This window comes from Lissotriton vulgaris, chromosome 8 (genome assembly GCF_964263255.1).
Source record: "Lissotriton vulgaris chromosome 8, aLisVul1.2, whole genome shotgun sequence".
Taxonomy (NCBI): domain Eukaryota; kingdom Metazoa; phylum Chordata; class Amphibia; order Caudata; family Salamandridae; genus Lissotriton; species Lissotriton vulgaris.
This window is the reverse complement of record NC_141696.1, coordinates 1,111,477,562-1,111,505,046: the sequence shown is the minus strand read 5'-3', so window position 1 is coordinate 1,111,505,046 and position 27,485 is coordinate 1,111,477,562. Positions and strand designations below refer to the sequence as shown.

The following is a 27,485-nucleotide window of genomic DNA, read 5'->3' as shown; positions in this document are numbered from 1 at the left end:
TCATACAGGCCAATATCAATTCTGAATCGGAAACTAAGATCTTGCAAAGGTCTTGCCGTAACACCTGATCAAAGTGATTACAGATCTGGTCCATCTGTACCGGTCCAGCACTGCCTTCAACCTGAGACACCTTCATAGCATGCCTTGGCGCTAAACCTACAGAAGCGCACACTGGTGCTTTTCCTTCGATACCCGAATGGCATTTGACTCCGTAGAGTGGATACATATGTTTGAGGTGCCTGTGTTGACACATCTCTGTTCATTCATTGGAGCACCGAGAATTATATAATTTGTGTTGGGACTCAATGTATATATTTTCACACCAAAATTACTATTTTGTGTTGCTTTTCAACATCATCGCCAATTTTATCTAAAATAACAGGTTTATTATGTGATATTTTATTAAGTATATCATTTATTTTTACAAACATTTCTAAAGAAGTGGTTGACCTAACACACTTGGTGTGGTATTCCCTAAACAGTTTGCCTTCACTCCTCCCTTTTGCTCTTTTGTTACTTTACTACAGCTAACACATGCTTAGGTGCTTGTGCCCTCTCCCCAAAACATGGTCAAATTGGCTGACACCTAATTGGGACCTTTAATTTACTTCTATGTCCCCAATACATGGTACTACATGTACTCAGGGCCTGTAAATGAAATACTACTAGTGGGCCTGTAGCACTCATTGTGCCACCCACTACGGTAGCACCGTAAATCATGCATCAGGCCTACCACTGCACCCTTTAATGCAGTTTTAAACTGCCATTTCAACCAGGCAAAATAACCCTTTTGCCAGGCCTAAACATTCCGTTTCAATGTTGATAAGTCACCTGTAAGGTAGGCCCTAAAGGATCATAGGGCAGGGTGCATTATATATTTTTTTAAATGGACATATGTAATAAGTGCAAACTTTAGATTGGGAACAGATAAGGATATGCTGTTTCTACTCAAATGAACTGCCATTTAAAATACTCTTCAATGATGAAGTCAGATTTTAAGTTACAATTCTGAAAATGCCACTTTTAGAAAGCGGTACAAAAGGGGATGATGGACGGGGCGTTTCAGTGTGCAAATCAGTCTGACCCTGTGCCTCATGGGAACAGTCCAGCCCGAACTGCCAAGCCATGAGGCATAGGGTCAGACTGATTTGCATATGGCCATGTCTGAACTGGGGTGGCTGAGTGAGCTAAAGAATGGTGATGGATTAAACCCAGATCAGTTGACTGGGGGTGAGTGTTTGATTGGCTCAAACGCTCCGTCCATTACCCCTTTTTGTATCGCTTTGTTCGCCCTTAGTTGGCAGGGTATGCTCAGACGTGAGTCCCTTGCTCACTTGGCCACTGGATTCAAGATAGCCTGGCTGATGAGGATTATGAATCTGAAACCGGTCCCAGGATGCTTGTTTACGGTCAAGGGAAGACATGGCGTGGCAGTTCGGGCTGGACTGTTCCCATGAGGAATAGGGTCAGACTGATTTGCATATGGCCATGTCTGAACTGGGGTGGCTGAGTGAGCTAAAGAATGGTGATGGATTAAACACAGATCAGTTGACTGGGGGTTAGTGTTTGATTTGCTCAAACGCTTCATCCATCATCCCCTTTTGTATCGCTTTGTTCGGCCTAAGTTGGCAGGGTATGCTCAGACGTGAGTCCCTTGCTCACTTGGCCACTGGATTCAAGATAGCCTGGCTGATGAGGATTATGAATCCGAAACCGGTCCCAGGATGCTTGTTTCCGGTCCAGGGAAGACATGGCTTGGCAGTTCGGGCTGGACTGTTCCCATGAGGCATAGGGTCAGACTGATTTGCATATGGCTATGTCTGAACTGGGGTGGCTGAGTGAGCTAAAGAATGGTGATGGATTAAACCCAGATCAGTTGACTGGGGGTGAGTGTTTGATTTGCTCAAACGCTCCGTCCATCATCCTCTTTTGTATCACTTTTAGAAAGCGGGCATTTTCTTGACAAACTGTGCCTTCTGTCAGTGTCCTCGTCACGTGGTTCCAAATGGCTCTACTGTTGTGGTTTGTGTATTGCTTCCAGACAGTGACACAACAGGCGCTTAGGTGTGAACAGGATGGGCCATCCTGGCAGCATGACTGGTGAGGGGCTGCAGCCAGCCCCTTTTACACCTCAAAAGGCTTTGCCTCCTGCCTGCCTTGCCATTTGTCACTCTCAGACAGCTTGGAGCCTTGACAGGGGAGGATCTTTCCAGAATCAGATGTGGGAGACCCCTCCCCCCCCACACACACAAAGGCTGGCCCCAGGTAGAAGTATTGGACCTCCAGAGCTACTCATCAGAACACTACTGGACCTATGGAAGTTACAGGACTACCCTTTGCATGAAGGATTTCCTTGCTGATTGCAAAGACTGGACCTGCTTGCCTTCAACCCAGGCTAACCGGAGTGACTCCAAGTGTCAGATGGCTGGCCTCCTGTGTGACAACAGGCTTTAGAGCCCCCTGCAACTGTCTAGTTGACCTTCTGCAACTAGACTTGACACCTGCCTGAGCCATGTTGGCCTCTGCTGAAGTAGGTCCGGATCCTCCCCAAGATGTGATTCCCCAGGACTTAGGCCCTTGGCTGGCATCATAGAGTACTTCTCCAAAAGAAAAGGCAGAAATCCCGAGTTAGGGCTCCTCGTGACCGCGAATGGGTTCTTTCGCACCAAAATTGCCTACACGACCACCAACATGAAGCTGTGGTGAAAACTCCTCTTCGCACAGACAAGGACTATCTGAGGTGACTGCCAACAAGAGACCTGCAATTCTCACTACAGCAAAGACAGCCTGTGACGACTGCCAATGTGGAGCTACAGCAACGACCGTCCACGTCGCTTGACCAGCTTTTCACGCTATAGCGACAACTGTCTGCGAAGCCCAACCTGCTGTTCATGCTACAACAATGACAGTCCAAGATACTCTGACTGCGCCCCACACTTCATCGCTGTTGGCTTGATTCTGTGACTTTCCCCATCTAGTGAGACCAGATGACTGCGATTTGTGCTTTTAGGCGCCATTTCCACTTACAACTTTAAAAGAGACTATCTCTGGTTCTACAGATTGGATTTCTGTAATTCTGGTAGAATTGTATTTATTAAAATTCATTCGATTTCCCTAAATTGATTTGGAATTTTTCTTGTGTTGGGTTTTCACATTATTACTTTTTGTGAGCAGAATAAATACATTACAACTTGCTCCCAATTTACACCGGACTGCTTTTATGCAAAGATACCAGAGGGTTAAGCACAGGAAAATATAGGGACTTTGGTGGTTTACACTAACTGGGATTGTGGTGGTTGCCTGAGTGGGGTTTCACCCCTTTCAACCAATAACCCAGTTTCTTACAGGTAGCTTTTAACCAACAGACCCCTGTAAAGTGGGCATTAAATTATATCCAGTTTTGATCAATACTACTGGCACAATAATCTTTAAAATCCACTGCGTATAACACTAAAATAAAAGAATAAAAAAATGCATTGTGTGCTTTAAAAATCGCAAAACATTTCGTTTCAAATGGCAGGAATAAAATCAGAGTTAATGAGTAGTTCATTGAGTTAGGGAAAACGTTAGTATAGCAAGGTAAGCATAGAAACTATCTTTAGATAAATGGAGAGATATACTTTTGGGTGAACGCTGGGAGGCCCTAGCTGAAACTGTAGGAGCGAAATGTAGTAATTTATTCAGGGCTGCAGTAAAAGAACCCCGGAACATGGGCCAACAACTCACTCCAATTAGTTGCACCATTGCTAGTAGTTCCTGGGAATCACACTTTTCAAAAATGTATGCCCCCCCATTAAATAACCCGACTCTCGATATACCTGAAGCGACCAGTAATTTAAAGATAACCCTGGGAGAAGTGGAGGAGGCAATTGCCCAGAGTCTTGGAAATAAGGCACCCGGCCCACACGGGCGGCCCATACATCTTATTAAATGGAAACCCGATCTCTGGGCTCCTATACTCGTGAATGTTTTTAATAGTTTGCGTCAAGCAACAATGCCTGACACTTGGGGTACTAGTTTAATAGTCCCCATATATAAGAAGGGAGACAGGTCTGACCCCACGAACTACAGACCGATTTCGTTGTTAGACAATACATTAAAAATCTTGGGTCGCGTCATCTACAATAGGTTAATTACGTGGACAGAGGAAAGTGGGATTTTATCACCGTGCCAATTAGGATTCAGAAGTAGGGTCGTACTGTTGAACAATACCTTAATCTTAAATTAATTATTGATAAATATAATATGGCTCGTTCTGCCCCTATTTATTTAGCATTTATGGACCTGTCATCCGCTTTTGATTTGGTTAACGGGTCCAAGCTTTGGTTTATTTTATTGGAGTATGGCTTGGATATTCCCCTGGTTCACCTTTTAGGTTTTTTACACACAGATCTAAAGTCCAGAGTGAGAATAGGAATGGGAGGGGAACTATCTGGACCAATTAAAATTGGAAGAGGAGTTAGGCAGGGGTGCGTTTTAGCACCACTGCTCTTTATTATCTATATTAACGGCCTCAGTAACTATCTTGGAAGGTCCACCCCAGACGTGCCTTTAATAAATGGTAAGCCCATACCCGCTCTTCTGAACGCAGACGATGCGGTATTAATGGGACGCACACCGAACTCACTTCGCACTCTAGTCCAAAATTTTACAAAATTTATGGACGACCTAGATCTGCGAGTCAATTTTAAAAAGTCTTTTATAATGTCATGTGGGCCGGGTAAACGACAGATGAACTCCATACAGGTTGGCGAGGAAAAACTCACTGCAACCCATACTTTTCCGTATTTGGGAGTGACCTTTGCTGCGAATGGCTCGTGGACTGGGCATTTGGCCGAGGCCACGAGCAAATTCTCAAAGGCCACTAACTCCATTTTAAGTATCCCTAGAACAACGAGATCAGGCGTCACTAAAGCTATTGTCAAAATGTTTAAATTACAATGTGTGCCAGTAGCCACTTATGGGGCAGAAGTATGGGGCATTGGGAACAGTACCATTATCCAGCAAGAAGAAAATCGGTTTTGCAGGAAATTATTAAGTGTGCCAATTTCTAAATCTAATTTTATGGCATACAATGAATTAAATTTACAATTTGTCTCGGACTTTGTTAGTGCCCGACCAGTGCTAATTTGGCACTCAGTTTGGAGGAATCACTCGGCGACTTTGACACGAGAGATAATAACTGATTGTCTAAGCTGTGACAGGGGGATGAAGATCCCATGGCTTTCGTATGTGTGTACCAACTTGCGTGAAATAGGCATGGATAATATCTTCATTAACCCAAGCAACGTTAGTACAGTGAAGAAACTTGAATTAAAGGAAGCACTATATGCACTTTATTCATCGAGAAGACATAGGATTGAATTGGGGAAAACTACAGTTGTTAGGTACCTGAGTATAGAGGCACCCAGATATCCTCTTGCATTGTATCGAACGTTACCATTAACAAATTGGGAAAAAAGTCTCTTGTTTCGACTAAGGGCTGGTTCCATTAGGCATCTGTTAAATTTTCCCCTGGGTCACCAGCCAAGTACCGACAAAATTAGCAGCTCTTGTAATGGGCAAAGCAACCAAAATGATCTGCACTTCCTTTTTTCTTGTAATTTCTACTTGAAATATACAAAATGGCTATTAATTCCACTTTTTTAAAAATATAGACCAATTACTTTGGACCAATCCTATCAGTTGCTGCTAACACTCGATAACGAGGAAATAATCTGTCGCATTTGCACTTTTAAAAAAAATTGCTGTACATGCACGTAAAATTATGGAAAAAGCCTAAAATAATATTTTTGCTTAATTGTAAACTTCTACTTTTATTGTTGCAAATTTTTTTATGAATTGTGTATTAATATATGTGCTTTTATGAATTTCTGTAATTCGAATAAAGATTTTTGAATTGAAATTGAATTGAGTAGTTCATTGTTAAAACTCCAACAACTATTTTGAAAAATAAAAAGCACAAGGGGACATCTTGTTAGTATAGAAACTACTGATGCCACCACATGTGTCATGCATTTTACTTCCATGAACAGCCAATTATGACCGATGCATCAACATACGAAAGTGGGCCTTTTTTATACAGCATAATGCCCAATAGGTGGGCATATGATATCTAAGCACTCACAATAACTTGGCCACCTGACTCTATTTTCACAGACTGTGTTCCCAATACTGGGCTTTCACTTTACAATCACATACAAGAAGGGTCTTGTATAATTGACTTGCTTCCATTGTTCTAATTAAACATACATACTCACAGACCTGAGAACAATGTTTTGTAGTTTCAATAAAAGTCAGAATCTGGTAACCGTGTTCATTAACACCTTAGCTGCTATGGAACGTCCAGCTCCAGTGCTGGACGTTCCATTGCGCAGATGCAGCTGGAACGTCCAACGGCAGCACTCCCGAGGTAGTGGTGCCGTCGGCCATTGGACTGGGCACAGCACTTATGAGGTTAAGTCATGGCATGAGATGGCAGCTCTAATTCATTGTTTACAGATACACAAAATAAAACACACAGAGAAAAATATGGTGCTTTGTCTAGGATCACAAAGATTTTCACTGTTTACCAAACATTGTCACTAAAGAGCACCTAGGCTGTATAATACTATATAAATCAAATTAAAAAAGAAAAATTAAATCAGGAAATCGTCTTAAGTGTAGGGGAGCCGCAGCGCGAAGAACACCAGGCAGGTGAATTCTCTTTGCAGGACAGTGGTCCTTCCAACGCCGATACCCCTGGAGAGTGCTCTGAGAACAGTGGGGAGTAAACTCAGACCCTGGGCTTGCTGGAAGTCACGCCGGAACACCGAGGCGGACTACAAGTTCCAGGATCCTCTACCTGACACCACCTGGCCCGGGAGCAAGCCGCGCCCTCATTTCACTGCTGCCTTAAAGGACCTCGCAGCTCCCGCTTCGCGGGAGCCGCAGCGCGAAGAGCACCAGGCAGGTGAATTCTGTTTGCAGGACAGTGGTGCTTCCAACGCCGATACCCCTGGAGAGTGCTCTGAGGACAGTGGGGAGTAAACTCGGACCCTGGGCTTGCTGGAAGTCGCGCCGGAACACCGAGGCGGACTACAAGTCCCAGGATCCTCTACCTGACACCACCTGGCCCGGGAGCAAACCACGCCCTCTCCTCCCAACCTATATCAACATCCTGTCATTCCCGCGACGCGGGAGCGTCCCGGGAGAAGCCCGGGACAAGGGCGGGCCGTCTGTGGCCGTCCGGGGCTGGCCAGGGCTGGGCTGGGTCACCCCCCTTTCATCTGCTCCTCCCTGTTGTAAGGGCTGGATTTTGTTAGGTTTTGTGTGTTGCTATACTCCAATTGTTACTACCAATGTCCACACGCTCGGGGAAAATCTTAAGGGGAGAAGGAGAGGCGGGTCCCTGTACCATTATAGGAACTATGGACCAGTTCATAACACGGGTAGCTGCAGTTATTGAGAAAGAGATTGTAATGACAGAGCGCCGCCTTTCTCAAGAACAGCTCCCTCCAAAGCGCTCTTCTCTGGGCTTGTTAGCCCAGGCCAAGTCACCAGTATGCAGCTCTGGCGCTCTTAACCTAACCCCACAACCATCCGACCAGTTAAGAATTACCTCCTTGAGGGACAGTATTGACAGGCTGGAGAATCTGGTAGCGCAACCCATCCCCGCTCCTGTTGTTGGTAGTGGATTAGACTTGTGTTCCAAGGAAGCTCCAGCACCATCACCACGCCCGGCATCCTCTCCTAGTGGTTCTGGTTCTCCATTGGCCTTACCGGTGATAAAAACCAAGAACCATTCTCGCGCCAAAAGGAAAAGGATTGCTAGTCCGCGTAAAGGTAGCTTCTTCAAATTATATAAGAGATCAAAGAAGCTTGGAGGTAGGGGTACAGGAAATGCAATGGTGGAGGGTTTAGTTGAGGACAATAACGATACTGAAAACAGGGGCAACCATCACGGTTCTAAAGTTAACAAAGTATGTGTAGCCCCCCCTCCTAATTGTCAACTGGGTGCCAGCCATGACCTGATAACACTGGTTCAAATTGAAAACATGATGAACACATTACTGTCCCCGATAGTTGATAGAATAAGGGGGCTAGGGGAAAGGGTGGACAGGTTTGAACAGACAACCCTAGATAACTTCTTCTCGCTGAAATCCCATATCAAATTGCATTCTAGGATGAGGGAGGATGGGCAGGGAGGGGTAGCTGGTAACTGGGTGATCCCGGATCATCCGCAGTTAACTCCCGCCACAACAACACTCACAGCAAACACAGTAATTCTACAGGTTCTGACAATGCTCCTGCAGTATGTGTTGTGGAGAGCCCAGTGAGCACTACCCTGACTGCCCATGCACCCACGAGTATCACCAAACCCCCAGCAGTCCAGGGGACGAAGCCTAGCAAGGACAAGCCGACGGGAGGGAAGGGCTCCGGCAATAACACGAGCACATCGAAGGGGAAGGGTTCTGGTAAGGGTCCTGATCGGGTACGTCCCGTCCCAACTTCCACTAGTATATCTGGGACCACCAAACCGGAAGGTTCTGTGCTAAAAACCACCCCAAAGTGCCCCCCAGTTAATCTGCCCCCTGATTGTCATCCCTATGTCGCCATCCTTACAAATGTACCAATTCTGAAGGATGGACAATACGGATCCCACCAAACACTTAAAAATAAAACCCTACACTGGTTAAAAAACAACAGACCACTTCCCAGGGGGGTTGACGGGCTGATCCTGGGAGTAAGAAGAGTAGGGTGGGTAGGGTATGGCAAAAAGCAATTTGAAGGGGATTGTGTGATAGTCAACTTACAAGACAGTAAAGTAGCACAAGTTATTTGCAACCACAGGGATACAAATGGCGATACAAATGGCGGTTCCAGGATTGGCGTAGTAGACCTGACCGATGTCTACCCAAGGCCTGCTGCAATCTCCATTTGTCCATATCCTGATAGGGGATGGAGTAGTGGTCCATCTCACTCTGGTAAACAAGTGGGACCTCAGTTCCATCCATGTGCTATATGGCCTGGTTTGGAATGGAGCCCTCCTGGATATTGAACCGACATCCACAATGGGGAGGCTACCCGGATACAGGAGTATGGGTAAAATTGGCGCAGCCCCAAAAGTACCAGCAGTGGGCAACATCTTGGTCGACAGCCCAATGCCACCTATTATTGTACTTGGAGATAATGCGTCCCATGGGAGATCAAGCAGGGGCAGCGAAATAGGAAGCCAGGACCAGTTGGAGGGTAGAGACGGCCCCGGATCCCGCGGCGAGAGAGCTGTGGCGGATCCAGTCTTAAGGATTTTCAGCTGGAACGTCGCGGGTATTGACAGGAAGTTGGGCCTGCCGGATTGGAATACCCTCGTGGAGGGTTATTCCATCTGTATCTTCCAGGAAACCTGGTGCAGGGAGCCTTGTCACAAGGTGGGTTACTCAACCCACTTTGTCCCAGCTGTTCCCCCGGTGGCAGGGAAGGGACGCCCTTCGGGTGGTCTCCTTATCTGGGCCGAGACTTCCCTAGAGTACAAGGTGGAGGAGCATCCTACTAACTCTCCCAACCTCCTTAACATCACCCTAAAGGACACTAGGGGTGTCCTGCTTTTGGACATCTTTAACATCTACGCTAGAGGAACTAAGGGTGGTACACAATCGGCCACCATTGCTCTTCTAGAGGATCTCCTTAGGCAGCGCGCCCCTGGGTCCCATATCTTGGTGGCTGGTGACCTTAATTGCACGACTCAAGGCGGGGGATTCCTGCTCTGACCTTGCCCCCCATTAAGAGGTGGACTCAAGTGGCTTTACAGATCAAATCCCTCAATATGGAATTTGACTTGAGGGCAGTCAATGGGAGGTCTAAATCAGATTTAAAAGGGGCCCATACCTACAACAGGCCAAATTATACATCAAGAATAGATTACATCCTGCTTGATGTACGTTTATGGGGTGACCTAAGGGATATGGAGATTATTCCGACTATTGAGAGTGATCACAGCCTCCTCTCGCTTGTTCTCTCTCCCCAGTGGCTTAAGGGTAGGAAGTAATCTATTGTAGGATATAAGGAAGACTTCTCAAAAGAAGAAATAGACGAAATCCATGAATGAAGTAAGAGGAGCTTTATTTGCAAGTTAACTCCAGCAACTTACCAGTTAGAATAGCTCTCAACCGCCAGTCATACCTTTAATATGAAGCGCACACATTCAAAGGACAACACACACACACGAGACACAGATCCACATGGACACAGCACGCGAACAACAACCACGCGACATACACACATTTAAATCACAACACACGCATATTGTTTGTGGCTGACGCGCGTGTATTCACGCGCGTCATTGCAAACAATAACATTATACCACACACCTCCCTCCTTTTCTTTAAGTAAGAACAAAGTCTCTGAACCGTACTGGAGCTCTGCGACTTCTTGAACCTCTCAACAACTCTTGTGTGTTAGAATCACAATTGACAGAAACAGCAGCTGAATTAGATAACCCTGAACTGTCTGCGGTGACATCCAAAAACACATTAAATGAATCATCCTCATTCAAAAACACATTAGGTGAATCATCTTCAGAAAGTTGCTTGCTATTATTAAACTTTGAAACTCTACTAAAATGCCAAACACTTCCATCCAGTACTCTTACAGCATTCTTGAATACTTCAATTACCTCAACGGGATCAGACCACTTTGCTAACCCTTTATGTACATAACCTCCCTTTTTTAATCTCACAAAATCTCCCACTTGAATAGACACACAGCCTCTTGTCTCCACTTTTGACAAATCCTTCTTCAATTTCTCCTTATAAGCATCAACTTTCCTGTAAATTTCTCCAAAATCAACTTCTGAAAAATCAATGCGACCACTATCCTTGTTCTTTAATCACCAAGGAACCAGATTAGTACTGGGTTTACGCCCTCTCAGTAACTCAAAAGGAGATAACAAGGTAACAGCATTAGGAGCAGTTCTATACGACAACAGCATGGATTGTAACGCTTTATTCCAGCATAAACCACCTTTGACAGGTAATTGAATAGCCTCCTTGACTTCTCTATTGAATCTCTCTATCTGACCATTGGCCTCTGGATGGAATACCGCTATTCTTCTATGAAAAATACCACACCTATTAAAATAATTCTCCATTTGCTTACTAACAAACTGTGGACCGTTGTCTGTTACTACCTCTTGAGGAATACCCTCTCCACAGAAAATTTCATCCATAAACTGTATAATAGCATCACTAGTAACCTCCCTAACCATCTTTATTTCTGGCCATTTTGAAAAGTAATCTATCAACACTATGCCAAAAGAATGCTGTTGTGGCAATACACCAAATGGTCCAATAATGTCAATACCAAGTTTGTTCCAGGGTGAGGCAGGCAATTCAACAGGTTGTGGTACAGTGGGTAAAGCCTTAGCTGTTTTATCACTCCTAGCACACAATTCACACAATTTCACCTGTTGCTCTACAAAATAATCAATACCAGGCCACCAGAAGTTGTTTTTCAAACGCCTTCTAGTAATTGATATACCAAAATGCCCTATATCAGCTAAATCCAAAAACATTTTCCTGAGACCAAAAGGTGGAATAAATTTATCACCTCTTAATAAAATGCCATTTTCTATCGCCAATTCATCTTTAATTTTATGGTAACTCATTAGACCACCGGTAAAATCTCTTCCTTCAGGCCAACCCTTCAATACATATTCCTTTACTTCTTTAAGTTCTGAATCTTTGTTCATTTCTTCATTCCATGTCTCTTCTTGTACTACAGAATTTTCTCAAAACACTAAATTGACATCACTGAAAACATGTGCTACTTCACATTCATCTTTATCAACCACATCAGATTCTCTGCACGCCAATGGAAGTCTTGACATGCAATCAGCATGGACATTGGATTTCCCAGGAATGTATTCTAAAGAATACTGAAAATTAATAACCTAGACGAAAAGTCTAGGTAATCTAGACGAAAGTGTACGTCCTCCACCCGGTGACAATATATGCACCAAAGGTTTGTGGTCTGATTTAATGACAAATTTTGTTCCCCACAAAAAAGATCGAAAATGTTCCGCTTCCCAAACACATGCCAAAAGTTCTCTTTCAATTACAGAATAATGTCGCTCTGACTCCCTCAACGTCCTTGAAGCGTATGCTACAATCCATTCTTTACCCCATTACTCTTGAATCAACACAGCACCCAATCCACAATTGCTTGCATCAACTGTCACAATACACTTCTTGCCAATCACAAATGGTTTGAGACAAGGTGCTCTAATTATCATTGACTTTACAGCATTGAATGTTGACGTCATAGAATCAGTCCACACAAATTTGGCATTTTTCTTCAAAAGCATCCTAAAAGGTTCAATTACACTTGCATAGTTCTGGATAAATTTTGCATAGAATTCCACAAGTCCCAAAAAGGCAACCAACTGTTCTTTGTTTTGAGGAACAGGTGCCTTGCTAATGTTTTCCAAATGTGAAGTTTTAGGTCTAATGCCATTTCCACTAATGCAATGTCCAAGATATTCCACTTCTTCTTTTCTGAATTTACACTTGGAAGCACGAAGTGTTAGACCTTTCTCTGATAGAGCATTTAACACTTTAAATAAATGTTTGTCATGTTCAATTCTATCTTTCCCAAAAACTAAAATGTCATCTTGGAATGCAATTGCCCCAGTTAAACCAATTAAAGTCTCTTTCATCAGCCTTTGAAATACCGCAGCCGCACTTGCTAGCCCAAAAGGCATCCTGCAAAATCTGTATAAGCCCTCAGGTGTAATAAAGGCAGTTAAGTCTCTTGAGTCTTCATGAAGAACCACTTGATGATACGCACTTGCTAAGTCTAAACAAGAAAATACTTTGGCATTATCTAAAGTGGAAACCATTTCATGCAGATTAGGTAAAGGATGTGAATCCACACAAATAGCATTGTTCAAACTGCGTAAATCTATGCACACACGAAGATCTCCCCCCGATTTGATCGAAATCACAATGGGTGAAACCCAAGGAGATGATTCGATGGGTTCTATTATTTTCTTTTCACACATATCATTGAGAATTTCTTTTAATTTTTCCCTATAAGAAAGAGGAACATTCCTAACTTTATGACGGACAGGTAAGGCATTCGCATGTACTTTTATCTGATGTTCAAATCCTTTATATCTTCCTAAATCATTGCAGAATAATTTAGGAAATTTTCCTTTAATTTCAGAAATCAAAACATCTTCTCCGCTTTTACTTGGCACAGAATTACTTGGTTCAGAATCAATGGAGTAAACAGGAGGATCAGCATTAGGATCAAGTTTCATTCTGAGTTGTTCTTGGTGTGGCCAACCTAACAATGAATCACCAGATTTTGTAATATACACTTTTCCATATGTAGAGCGAGTTTTAAATTTAAGTTCAGCTATGAAGTAACCAATGAGTTGTAGTCTATGGCCTGTATATCCGCTTGGTGTAATATCAGGTTGCATTAGATTAGCATTAGGCCAATTAGACTTAAATAAAATGTCAGGTAGAATAGTGTACCATGAGCAAGAGTCTACAAATACTTTAGTGGATACTCCATCAATGATGATATCACAAGAAGGACATTTTTTTTACTTTAGGTTCTTTAGTTATGCACATTATAGTATTAACATCAAATTCACAATCACTTGAACCTTCATGCTCCTGGTCTTGTACTAAACTGACTCTCCTTGGTGCAGATCTACAGACTTTTGAAAAATGCCCCTTTTTTTCACATCTTGAACATATTTTATCTACAGATGGGCATAACTTTGAATTCCCTAGATGGTAACCACTACCACATCTAAAATAATACATATTGTATACTCTTGAGTCTGGTCTTTGCCACATATTCATCCTTTGATCTTATCTTTGCCAAGTATTTGTTCTCTGATCAGGTTTTTGCCATGTATTTCTATTTTCACTTCTATACTGGTTATCATTTCTTGTATTGATAGTTTTTCTATATTTTTCTGAGTCCTTAAGTTTGTCATTTTCTTTGTTAAGAATTAACACATCTGATTTATTGTTGTTTTGTGATCGAATTTCATATACAAATTTTTCAGAATGCTCTATTGACTTGGCAATCTCAATTGCAGCATTCAAAGTCATGTCAGAAGTTGTCCATAACCTTTGTTGTATTTTTTTATTGTTGGTACACATGAGAATTTGATCTCTTAGTACTTGATCATAATTAATATGTTCAAAGTCACATGTAACCGCTAATGCCCTTAATGCAGAAACATAGTTATCAAAAGATTCATCTGTTTGTTGTTTGCTTGAGTAAAACTTAAATCTATCCATGACCATGTTAATTTTTTTCCATATCTAATAGCAAGTTGTTTAGTTGCAATCTGATATACATTCAAATTAGAAGTATCATTTAAGGAAGGTAAACTTTTGAATTCTTTAAGTGCAATCCCTCCAAGACAATGCTTTAATAAAGCTAATTTTCTTTCTGCTCCACAATCTTCTTCTTCTAGGACCTCAACATACGCTAAAAACATTGGTTCCCAAATATCCCATTCAATTGGGGGATCGCCCTTAATGGCTAAAAATGATGGAGGAGGTTGAATCCCCGTCATAGTTGTGTAGAAAAGTTAATAACAGGTTAATTTAAGCAATTAAATGTGAATAAATAAATTATTTTACAGTCTCCCTTAAAAGTTTGTGACTCACAACAGTGTGTGCGAATCACAGAAGTCACTTACTGTTCATTGTATTGTGGTATTGAAGATAATTGTTTTTTTCCTCTTGTAAATATTCTCACAGTAGATATTATTCACAATCTTCAAGCCAACTGAAATTTTTTTTTTTAGAAATCCAATGTTACCGATCAACATCCAATGAGAACGACCGTTACAAATCTGTTCTTGAGTCATCCAATGGAGAGGATAAAATGACATCCAATAGAAAGAGTTAAGGCAAAAATCGTCGAAGAAAACGACCAATGAAAACAGATTGAAACAAATAAAACAGTAATTCCTTCGAAAATCCGTTTGTTGCACGCATAGAAACGTGTTCCCGATCGTCGCCAGTATTGTAGGATATAAGGAAGACTTCTCAAAAGAAGAAATAGACGAAATCCATGAATGAAGTAAGAGGAGCTTTATTTGCAAGTTAACTCCATCAACGTACCAGTTAGAATAGCTCTCAACCGCCAGTCATACCTTTAATATGAAGCGCACACATTCAAAGGACAACACACACACACACGAGACACAGATCCACATGGACACAGCACGCGAACAACAACCACGCGACATACACACATTTAAATCACAACACACGCATATTGTTTGTGGATGACGCGCGTGTATTCACGCGCGTCATTTCAAACAATAACATTATACCACAAAATCCCTCCCCCATATGGCCCCCAATCCCCAGGCAGTCGATATCTCTAACTGTGGTCGACGGTTGAAGTGGGCTAAATTTACCTTATCCCCAGAGAAAGTTGCAGCCGTAGGGTGTCTTCTGCTTGCAGCTTTGAACAAACTAGACTTGTCCTCCCAAGTCTCTGAAGAGGTCTCTTTGACTTTCTGCAACCTAACTAGAGAACTAAGTAATTTATTTACTCTTCCTGGTGGGCGCATGGGAGCTAATAATAGGGAGCGACCACCTATCAAACAGGGTTGGTATACAAACAAAAGTAGGACCATGAAAAAAAGCCTTGGTGGGTGCAATTAAGTCTAAATCCCAAGTAGCTACCAGGCTTGCAAGAAAGGTATATTATCGAACATTGAAGGCAGCGAAAAAGGAGTGGGAGGAAAAGTTCTGGGCAGACCTTTTGCCAGCCAGTATAGGAAGGGATGCTAGGGGTTTCTGGAGCATGGTTAGGAATAGGGATAGGCCGGTAGCCACGTTGGTCACATGTAACATTCCAGCCCTGAGTTGGTACAACCACTTTGAGGCCTTGTACTCCTCACCTGGCGGGGGCAACAGCGACATTCCATCCACGGTGGTTGAAGCAATGGTTGACCTCCCCGATGCCTTCACCGCTAGGGAGGTCGAAACTGTAATAAAGACCCTGGTCCCACTAAAAGCTGCAGGACCAGACGGAATTCCGGGTGACCTGATACGAACCTTCCCCAAGGAATGGGGTAAGTTGATCGCCTCCCTACTGAACGCAATCCTGGGGGGAGGTCCTGTACCCAATTCCTGGAAAGGGGCGGAGGTTGTCCCGATTTTCAAAAAGGGATGTCGGGACAGCCCTGCCAACTACAGGCGCATAAGCCTCATAGACTCCTCCCAGAAGGTGGCAGGGAAGGCGATCCTGGGGAGGCTTCTCCAATGGGTAGATGATAATAAGATCGTCAGACTTTCAGGCGGGTTTCCGGTCTGGAACTGGAACTATCGAACAGGCCTTTAGACTAATGCTCCTGCATTGGAAGATGCTGGTGCTGGGCAAGGGCAGTCTTTATCTGGCCTTTATAGACCTGAAGACTGCTTTTGACCTGGTACATAGGGAGGAATTGTGGAGGGTCCTGCAAACCATGGGGTTGGCCCCCCTACTTATTGACGCTCCTAACCAAACTACACTCAGGGAACTACGCACAGGTGCGGTGGGGCATAGGGGGGAAAAAGACTGATAGGATCCCAGTGTGCAGGGGAGTCCGCCAGGGATGTGTTCTAGCCCCCACCCTATTCTCCTTGTAAGTGAATGGGGTGGTGGAGTATCTACAACAAGAACTGGCCGATGCACCCTCTCTGGCGGGCATCCGAATCCCTACTCTGCTTTTTGCAGACAACACCCTCCTCATTTCTAAGACTCCCCAAGGCCTGCAAAAGCTTCTCGACCGCTTCCAGGAGTTCTGTTCCCTGAGGGGATTGGTGATCAATATCGATAAAACCAAATATCTGGTCATGAATCCCCCCAGGAAACTAGGGCGTCCACCGGTGCTGAATAACTGTCCACTGGAGAAAGTAGCAGAGTTTGACTTCCTGGGAATCCGGCTTAGCGACTCCATGAGCTGGTCCCCGCACATTAACAAAATGTTATTCAGCCATAAAAGAGTGGGTGGCGCGTTACTTAGGGAACACTGTTCTTCCCCCAAACATTGTATGGCCCCTGTTATTGACATATACAAAGCTAGAGGGGTCACCGCTGCACTATATGGGGCTGAGCTGTGGGGCACTTGTAATCTGGAGATACAAGCCAAAGTGGAGAGCAAATATTTGAAAGATCTGATGGCTCTCCCTTTGAGCACACCCACAGTCGCTGGATTACTAGACTTGGGATGCAGACCGATTGAGGATCAGGCACGATTACGGCCCCTGTTGTTATGGGTTCGTTTGTGGAGGGTCCCAGAACTCACCTCATATGCTGAGGGCCTGTCCGAGGTGATGGCTATGGGGGGTTGGCATAAGATAAAGTGGTTGAGGGATGTCAAAAACCTTTTGGGGGAGTTGGGATTGGGCGAAGCATGGGTTACTCGCTCCGCCCCTTCCAAAGCCACCTTAAAGAAATTGTACTGAGACTGGGTCTCTTCTAAACTTATTAGCAACCCACGTCACTGTGATTCCACAGCAGCTTTCTTACGAATCAAAGACGTGGTGGCTTACGAACCCTATCTTGATTTGATTTCCATCGCATTCGATAGGGCTCTGTACTTTAGGCTTAGGGTGGGTACTCTACCAGTAGGCTATTTGACATCAAGATGGAAATCTACCTCCCAGCACTCCCCCTATTGTGCCCTATGTTCCACGAGGGTGGAGACGGTCGCCCATATCTTTTTTGAATGCCCAGACTATTGCAACCCAAGAAAGCGCTGGCTTAAACCTGTGTGCAGATCATTTGGCACCCGCCAATATTGAGTGGCCCTACGCATCTTACTTACAGATACCACCCCCCTTGTAGTATGTGGCGTTTCAACATTTTTAAAATGGTCTTGGTTGATCCGATCAAATAGGCTTTCTGTATCCATTTAATTCCTTTTTAACTGTACATACTAATTCAATTCTTTTTAATTGTATATATTCCAATGTTTTATTGTCTTTTTATCTCATGGATGTATACTTATGTATATTTGTTGCATATCTTTTTTAATTGTATGTATTGCTTTTAAGATATTTTTATGTATCGAAATAAAGCATATCAACCAGCAACCAGCTTAAGTGTAGGCACTCGTCTCCGAAGAAACATTTGATCGGATTGTCATTAATTGTGTAATGAGAAAATATGTTGTTATAAATTTAGTTTAATTGGTTACTGGGAAGTTTATAATTGCTTCAGACAAGTGCCAGCTGAATCTCATAGTTGAGAGAGTAAAGAAATTGATAATGCATCACAAAAGCAGGGTACACTCTACAGAGCATGGAAACTTTAGAAAACTATATTTTACAAGTCTTCTAAATCATTAAGGACATGGTCATGGGGAAAAGCCACTGGCAGAACTATGGAGTTCAACATCATTTCCACTTGAGATCAAGCCATTTTCAAACAATGAATTATAAGTTGTAGATTGTTTTTGAGAGCCATTTAACTTTTTTTTTTTTTTAATGTAAAAAAAAAGCTACCTGGATCAGAACCAAGTCTCTTCAGATCTTCTTGATAAGCTTTCAGGGCAGCTTCCTCCATGGCAGCAAATTCCTTTGTAGCCTTTGCTTCCTCTTTGAGCTTCGCCATACTTTTTTGTTTAATCTACAAATCCAAAATAAATTAGTCCCAATTCATTTAACTGCGAAGAATGTTTGCTAGTAAACCAAATCATTAAACGGCTACAATACCTCGCTGATTTTGTTAGCCACATTTTCTTTATGATTTTTTCCTCTTTCGTGAAAGTCGACACTCTTCACAAGAAAAGAAAGAAAAAGAAAAGTTAAACAACAAACAGAAATAGCTCACAATACAAGGCGGAACATTACCCCAACATTATAGCCTTAGTGTGGGAAAGACCTGAACAACTGACAAACAGATCAGCATGATCCTGATCACTGAGAAATACTAGGCCTCAACTGATGAGAAGGACATCCCTGGCAGAGAAACTGTCTTCAGGTCGGAATTGCAATACCTTGCTAGGCTGATACAACCAAATTGTAACAAAGGGTATGCTTGGAGGCAAAAGTCTCTTTCCTTCTACAATACCAGAAACAGCTCATGACTGCTCTGCTTAATTTATCTAATCAAAAAGAGGGAGGAAGAAGGAGCTGTGATCCATTCAGCTTCCTGTTGTAATATAATAAATCGATGGGGAACGGATCACTTGTACCTGAGTAACGAGGGTTCTGCATTCTTATTGTCTTTCAATAGAAAACCCTCATTCACGTCTCAGGTTGTGAGGTGGTATATCTTGATTGTCCGCCTTAGGAACGTTACAGGATCAACATTGGGTTTCTTTTTATATGCTTTCCTCCACCTGGAGGAGAAACCACTGGTTATTACAGTAGTGATCAGTTATAAAAATGGTGAAGTGAATTAAGGAGGTATATACATACATTATTATTTCATAAATGTATGGATGGATGATTTTAGGGATGCCATGCAAATGTCGTTCATAGACATGTTAGCTATGAAAGTTAGCGTGGCCCCTTTTTTGGTGTCACGTTAGCCAAGACATTTTATTTCACCAAAATGTTATCTATGATATCCTTACAGGAATTTTCAGCCATCCCTCATCATCCATTGGTCTGTTATTTTGTCATTCATATTTTTCTTTCAACCTCTACAGTATAGGGCATGGGCCAGTCCACTTTAGTCAATGTTTAACTTCACTGCGAGTGACTGCATTCTTTCCTTGCACAAGGAGCACATCCTTTTACAAAGTAGTTCCTACTGGCTACTATGGCAATATGTGCTATTTGATACTAAAAATACGGTGTTTGCTTTTGTATTTTTTTCCCCTTAGATTGATAGGTGCCCAACAGCTTTCCCAACAATAAAGATCTGCAAAAAATCATAGCAAAACAAGCATAAGAAATCTAAAAACCTGGCAGCGAACACCAGACCTATTGCTGTGCCAACGTTAGCTTGTGACAGTCATAGGATATACAAAATGTAACAGAAGGGGGGAGAGAGAGAGTCAGTGGATTCAGTCTCCCTATGCGTATAAGTAAACAAAGTGGAATCCACTCACGGTGGTGATCCCTAAAGTGATGGGGAGACACACAGTGTTGTTTAAATGCCCCTCACACACCAACAGGCCCCTTGGTGTCATGCTTCATCATCGGGGCCTTCGCACCCCTCTACGGGATGCGGCGTGCTACGACTAGCGGGTAAGCAGGAGCACTTTGAAGTGAACTATGTGTGGGGGTGTGTGTGTATATATAACCAAGGTGTGAGTGAGGTGAGGTGAAAAAAAGTGAAAAAGTTAAAAAATACCTGGCACGTGGGAGAAAAACTTTTATTCCGAGCGGCCGCGTTGAGGGAAGGCAGGCGAATGGCTTGTGCAGTAACCGTCTTTCTGAGCAGGAAGGAGGGATCCCCAATATACGCTTAGGCTCATGAGGTTTTACATATTAGAACTCTAAGTTCTCTCGCCAACTGGGCGCAACGACATTCACTAACACTAAATAACATTGTTAGGAATATTACACATTGTGTTAATTTTTAACGAAACACTTTTACATTCTACATGTGAGTAAGGTGAGGGTGTGTGCATAACCCTTGTCCTGAAGAAGGAGGCTGTGCCCTCCGAAACATGTTGACACTTTCACAGTGGTTTTTGATACCTTAACTCGTATCTACTTAACCACGCTCTGCACTTCTTTTAATAATACCAGCCGGGGATTAATAAAATTCTGTTTTTCTCCCACGTGCCAGGTATTTTTTAACTTTTTCACTTTTTTTCACCTCACCTCACTCACACCTTGGTTATATATACACACACACCCCCACACATAGTTCACTTCAAAGTGCTCCTGCGTACCCGCTAGTCGTAGCACGCCGCATCCCGTAGAGGGGTGCGAAGGCCCCGATGATGAAGCATGACACCAAGGGGCCTGTTGGTGTGTGAGGGGCATTTAAACAACACTGTGTGTCTCCCCATCACTTTAGGGATCACCACCTTGAGTGGATTCCACTTTGTTTACTTAGTCATAGGATATAGACAGGAGTAAGAGGTTCAGTATATCATAAACAACCATTAATAAACAATACCAACTGCAGATCACAGTTGAGTCACTATTTATGTATGTCTTCATTTCTTTTGTCAACTCTATTTCTCATGGTGAACCCCCCTTGTCTAATTGTGCACCTATTCCTACTGTTTTTTAGTGTGTGTAGCCCTTCACGCTCTCTACTCTTGTGGGTGTCCTGTGCTAATGATCGGGCATGTGACAGGGTCTGAAATAAGGACTTCTCATCCCCAGAGCCAAAGGACATGGTCCGGAGAATCACTGACAAACTCAGACAAGCAGCATCCCTTGCTTGCACCGCTATGGTCTGCTTATCCCCTATTCTTCCGATGGGGTACCATGCAGTAGATGCAACTCTTGCAACATATACTTCCACAGTCCTGTATGGGATTTCAGAGCAACTTTCTGATCTCTTCTCCTCTTAGTGCCTCAGCCTCTTCCCTACCCCATTTCAATGTTGCCGCCGCCAGTGATGTTCACTCAGGAGAGTATGGGCCTTCCAATTCATTGCTATTGAGCGGCACATTATAAGTAGCGCCAGGTCAATGAATCGGTTGGTCACCTTTTGGGACTTCGTTAGTCTGTATAGGCCTAGCATTGCCCCATCTAATTTGTGTAAGTCCGTACGACCCAATCCTAAATTAGATTCTTGACCCTTTCATTGTACTGTACTGGAAGATCTTGCAGGAGTTCTTCTGTTTCCTATCACTGCTGATAGATGTATCTTCTTAGGAGGGCACAGGAGTTGGCAGTTCTCCACTGAGTGTCCGCTAACGTTTTCATCGAACTTTCTACTATTGCTATGAATTTACCTTACTTACCTGATGATTGCCCAGTGAAAGCAGAGGCACTTGCTCCCTTTCTTGCAAGTTACAGTATGAATGAATTGGCTGATGCATTGTTTTTATCGTACATTGGGTCCTATGTGAAGGGCTTATGTTTTTCCTCAACACTAGGTTTGACTGCTTAGGAAAAGCCTCTTTCCTCTGGTCATTGATGCTAGGCAGCACCAGTAAGAATTGTATTTTCTTCTGTGAAGAGCGTACAGTATCAAGTACGAAACGGGTCTTTGTTGGCTACTCTCCTTCCTGCACCACAAAGGTGTCTGCTACCCTCTCAATTACTGCATTATAGATGAGAGGCCATCTGGTGGTGATGGCCTGGTGGGATAGGAGTCAAACCTTTTCTCTGGGGAGTGGGCTTCAAACCCCTACCATACTTTCTGGTCCTGTGGTGTTTCAATGAAGGGCTATTCATACAGCTCCTTTTCATCAATGAACAGGTCCTATTTCTCTTACTGTTGTTCTGGGGTTAGCGTTGGCTCTAACCCTGTCTGACCCTTGTCATCATCCTAGGGCCATTTGGTTTAATTGGGAATTGTTCAAACACTTCACTTTCTGAAGTAAAGCCACCATTTTGGTCTCAAGCCTTCATTTCTTCTGCTCAACATCCAGCATCTGCACTGCTTAATCTTCAGAGTCTAAAATACTTTTTTACGCTTTTTTCCTTACTCATCCCAATCCAGATTCCCCTTCGGCATTGAGTCAGAATATGAATGATTACCATTGCAATGTCTTTTGTCTTCGACCCATAAGGCTCCTGTGTCTTGACTTTTCCTTCAGCTGCATTGGTGTAAAGGATTGTTTCAGGATCTTCAAATCTGAAACTTTGAGCTCGGCTCTACTGAAACCCTGTGGCGTGGTGGAAGTGCTTCTTTGTGTCATCTCTATATTGCTTGATGTCTTTTTTTGGCTCATCTTCTTCTAGTTGTTTGACAAACATCAAATGTTCTCCCTGCGCATATTCTACCATCTCTTTCTCGCTGTGGAGTCCTAGGTCCTCGATTACCTGCTTGAAGTGTGTCATTTTTTGATGTGCCCACCTCTCATTCCTAAGTGTTCTAGTGAAGAACTATTCGCACACCTTGCACATCTCTTATTGGTGGTCTTCCGACAAGCATAAGTTGCACACCTTGTGTTTGTCTTTTTGTGCTTTGTTTTTGGAGGCATTTTGCTGAGAATCTAAAAAGGGGTGTTTGCCATCCTTTCTAATTTTACAATGAGGGCGACAGACAACCAGCACCTCTGAAGGTACATTTGAAGTCTTTTGTAGGAATTTATATTGCTTTCATATTGGTTTTTTTTTTTAAATATCACTGCATTAAGTAGAAGTGCATGATCATGTACCACGTTTTATGTTTCTATAAAGTATATTTGGAGTTTAAAAAACTCTCTAGCCTTATTCTCAATTTCATTGCAGAGCAAGGCAGAGCTCGTCCCCCCACCCAGATCAGCTCTGGAATGCTGGTCTGCAGATGCCCCTGGAAGAAGGACCGCAAGATGTGCAAGAGGCAAGCTCCACTTCTCTCTCATATAGCTTGCCCCTTCCATTGGCCTTTGACTGTGTTCTCTGCTCCTTTCTTCCCAACCCAGTTGCACTCTCCTACCCATAGAACAGTACAGGAGGGTATGCAACCAAAATGCTTTTCTTCCTATGTCAAGATACCAGTTAATTAAGGAAAAGTACTGTGTATGAGCATGCACTGTTTGAGTCTCTTTGTTAACTGGATCTCTAAATATCATATTAGTTAGCCTTGCATGTCAGAGGAGAGCCAACCAAACACACTGTGTGGTGTAATGCTGACTGCTTTTTAAATATCCTACACTGCTCTCTCGGTGTCAGTCACTTGTGTATGCAGCGGTCAATCTGTATTCTGGCTTTTAAGAATCTTTTTACTCCGAAAGGGAGGGGAGTTCACAGACTGGTTCGATAACCATACTTTGTCTCCTGAGAGGAGAAAAGGACCACAATTGTCCTTGAGAACGATATGGTAAAGACATCTCCTTTTAGAAGGTAGGGGCCCCTAGAGGTAGAGATGAGCCACTGGGTGCCTAAAAGGGGCATGTAGTACATTCTCAGTACCACGGATAACATTCTCCGACACGTGGTCAAAGCCCAGTAGTTAAAACGATCTCTGGGTTTTTCTGTATTGTTCTCCCTTTTTGACGTCTTTGTTAATCGCTGGTGAGCTCTTCCCTATTCTGGTGTTTTCGTCTCTTTTTAAACATCCTCCTCCAATACTTCTAAGATCTTCAACTTGAAGTGGTGTACTATGCATCCAAACCTAATGGCACAAAAATTATCTGAAGACCCATCACACACTGGCACTGGGGTATTGTGGGAGTAATGGCTTATTCACCTATTGGTCGACGACGAAAATAAAAAAACGAATTGGGGTAATTTCCAGAGTCACTTACTAGATGTTGAATAATGGACAAGGTGTGAATCCAAAGTAGAAACTTCACGCTACAAAACTTTTCATTTCAGTACAATCTCTCCAGCTTCCTAACTCTTAGGGCCTCATAACACAAGTATAACATTTTAGTTCCATTTCAAGAATATCCACATTCACTTCTGCTGCATTACAGGTTCTCCAATTCACATATCTAGCACATACACACTATAATTGTATTAGGCTGGTCTCAATCTGACTAGACCTCTGCAAGTGATTTTTAGTTTTCACAAATTAATTTAAGCCAATTTATACAAACAAGACATGCTTAACGCCACTGCATTTCAAATGTCAACGTTTATGAACAATAACAATATGATAAGCAATGGTAGGCGATATAGCTCTTGCCCTTGAGACTTTGTCGTGATCGGTTGTAGACTGCAAGTAAGAGCACCCAGCACAGAAACAGCACAAACCCACACAGTTGTAAGAAAAAACTTTTGAGAGAATGATAAAGAAATCTAGTAAATCATTTAAGATTTTCACATGCTAAAAATTCCTATTAGAATAAACATTTTGCAACAAAGACTGTGCTTTGAAAACTAATTTTTCGAGGCAGAATGCCCTGATCCTGATCTCAAAAGACTGAACGTGAGAAAAATTAAATACATGGCCTGCGTGAAGCTATTTGCAACCCTCTTTGACTACACTGTGACCACTAATACCCACACTCTATAAGTCTGCAGGTTCTAGAGATGCAGAGGAATCAGGCAGGCATTAATTAATCTTCTTAGTCATGTGCCTCTCTGTATATCAGGGCATCAAAATCATTCACTCTGCCTTGTTTAACATTAACAGGCTGTGGTGAGAAAGAGTGGAACATGTTAACCATGGCATAGTCTTCAACACTTCTTCCTGAAGAGAGGGGAACTATACAGGTGTGACAATACATTTACTCAGCATAAGCTAAAACTATGAAACCTGAAACTAAATGTGTGGTTGATTTCTGAATTTTACAAAACAAAGTATTTTGCAAGGGATTTTCATAAATGTTGGCTATCATTTGCAAAGAAGACACTCCAGATACATACAGGCTTGTTGTCTGCTATCCAGCACTTGCAATATGTACAGAATTTTTTGGGCTGAGACTTCCAATAGTCGGCCCTAAAATAGAAACACAAAGGGAAGTTTAGTGGCATAAAATATACCAATACATACTTTACATTGGTACAGCAATAAAAAAAACATAGAAGGTTTCACGGTTGTAAATCAGCATGACCACCGGCTGGGCGCCACACTGCATACACCTTATGTACTTTAAGAAGCTTCAAATGTAGTTTTATTGTTACACACTAACACCAAGGGGTGAAAATAAACTTTGAAATACAAAACAACTCCGCGCACTTGACTATGAACTTAGTAAGGAGTAAGTATTGATTTATTTGTTGATTAATTAAAATCATTACAAGCAAGGAAAGATAAAAGACTATGAACGTAGTACTTCTTGTCAGTTTCACGTTTTCGTCACCTTACCGAGCTAATACCGATGCTTGCCAAATTGTTTTCAGTACCGAGGATGGCACGATGTAGAGGGCCAAAACGTTGCAGGCACCCTCATGGCAATGAAAAGACATGTCCAAAATGTCTTTGTAGAGCAAAATTCTATGAGCTATGTTTTCTATAAACGCTCTCCATATTTAACTGTGTATTGTCTACCGCTGTTACTTTTTCATATCTGTAATCGCTTTTTCGGAACATTGTTAACACTAGCATCGTGTCCACTTAGTTCACTGGGCACACTTTGATTCATCAATTTTCTATAAATGCTCAGCAATTTATTATATGTCCTACATTTACTCTTTGTATAAATCAGTTTCCTTGTAATTACAACATACAGTTATTTTTTTTTCCTTTTGGTATACGTTAGGCTTTTACATTCTTTGCTTCAAACATACACTTTAAGTACCTGTTAAATGTTTTAAAGTAAATATTTATTGGGCATTGTTGTCTATGCTTATGAATAGCCCTGTCCACATTGGTCTGTGGGCTGCTCCAGTGGTTGTTATGTAATGATCCCTGTGATGGCAGCCGATGGTAGTGACTCACAATTTGCAACTAATCTTATTTTTATTCATGATGTAGGTCAGTTTCCGACCCACAATGATCCGGATTTTTAAGAACCAGCCTATTAGTACATATGTAGGTTCTTAAGAGTCTTTACTCACCACCAAAATTCTATTCAAGTTTGTGACCAGTATTTTGCAACCAGATATTCGTTCGTATGGCCCTTAAGACACTAAAGTGGGGCTAGAGGAGACCGGCTTCAGCTTCAGGAAATTAAAGTAGGACCTTTCAATGCAGAGAGCTTCTGATTAGGCTTTCTGAAACTGCCATTTGGTAGATGGGGTCAAGGGTGGGACTGTAGCTGCTGCTGTCAGAGTGTGATGCTTTTAGAAGGGGGCCAGCCTTGTGTCTCTCTTCCTGACTAAGGTCAGGTGTGCCTCTGTTGCAAGTGCTCCAGCCTGAATACCACTGTGCTGTGAGGACCAACACTTAAGGCAAAGATGAGTCTGGAAGAAAGCCAGAGAAGGATACATGAAAGGAAAAAAGACCTGAACCTGTTCGGTAAGGACAGACAGAGAATGCTCAACCAGTCTGTCAACCGCGCATAAAAGTGGGAGCTGTTAAGGATGGAGTTGCACACACAGTACCCAGAGGACTACTGTGCAACCAGAGCTGTGGCCTCTCTGACGGCCAGCTTCCCACAGGTGAGTGATAACACCTGGAGTCTTATCTGGAGAAGAACTATATTCCCTGTTCTGGAAAGCCTGGACAAAAGGGTAAGGATTGAGTCATTCCTGTAGGAGGAGCGCTAGTGGTGTGGACACAAGCAGCTGACCGTGGTGCTGAAGATCCGTCCACCAGAGACTCTTGAAGAGCAAAGCTGGTGTGCTCATGACTGGAAGTTGGTCACTGAAGCACAGGATCCAGGGCACTTAACTACCAAAGTATTCCTGATCAAATCCTCCCAGTCAACTCTACCATCGCAGCTGTGGCATTTGCCTGTATGTATTGTAAGGGGTGCTTGTAAAGCGCACTGACACCATGGGTTTCCTGGCGCTGCCTGGAAGATCTGCACTGCTGGAGAAGGGAAAAACACTGACGCGGCACTTGAGAGT

At 42.9% G+C, this 27,485-nt stretch overlaps 1 protein-coding gene across 2 annotated transcripts in view; it reads right to left on the bottom strand.

Moving 5' to 3' along the window:
• Window positions 1-27,485, bottom strand: part of WBP4 (WW domain binding protein 4) — a 338,813-nt gene that overhangs the window by 203,191 nt on the left and 108,137 nt on the right. For both annotated transcript variants that reach the window (XM_086934934.1, XM_086934933.1), the window contains exons 2-4: window positions 25,398-25,470; window positions 18,729-18,791; window positions 18,519-18,642 (exon numbers count right to left, since the gene is read on the bottom strand). In XM_086934934.1, the coding sequence (XP_086791060.1) occupies window positions 18,519-18,642; window positions 18,729-18,791; window positions 25,398-25,470 (260 nt within the window). The remainder of the gene's footprint in view (window positions 1-18,518; window positions 18,643-18,728; window positions 18,792-25,397; window positions 25,471-27,485) is intronic.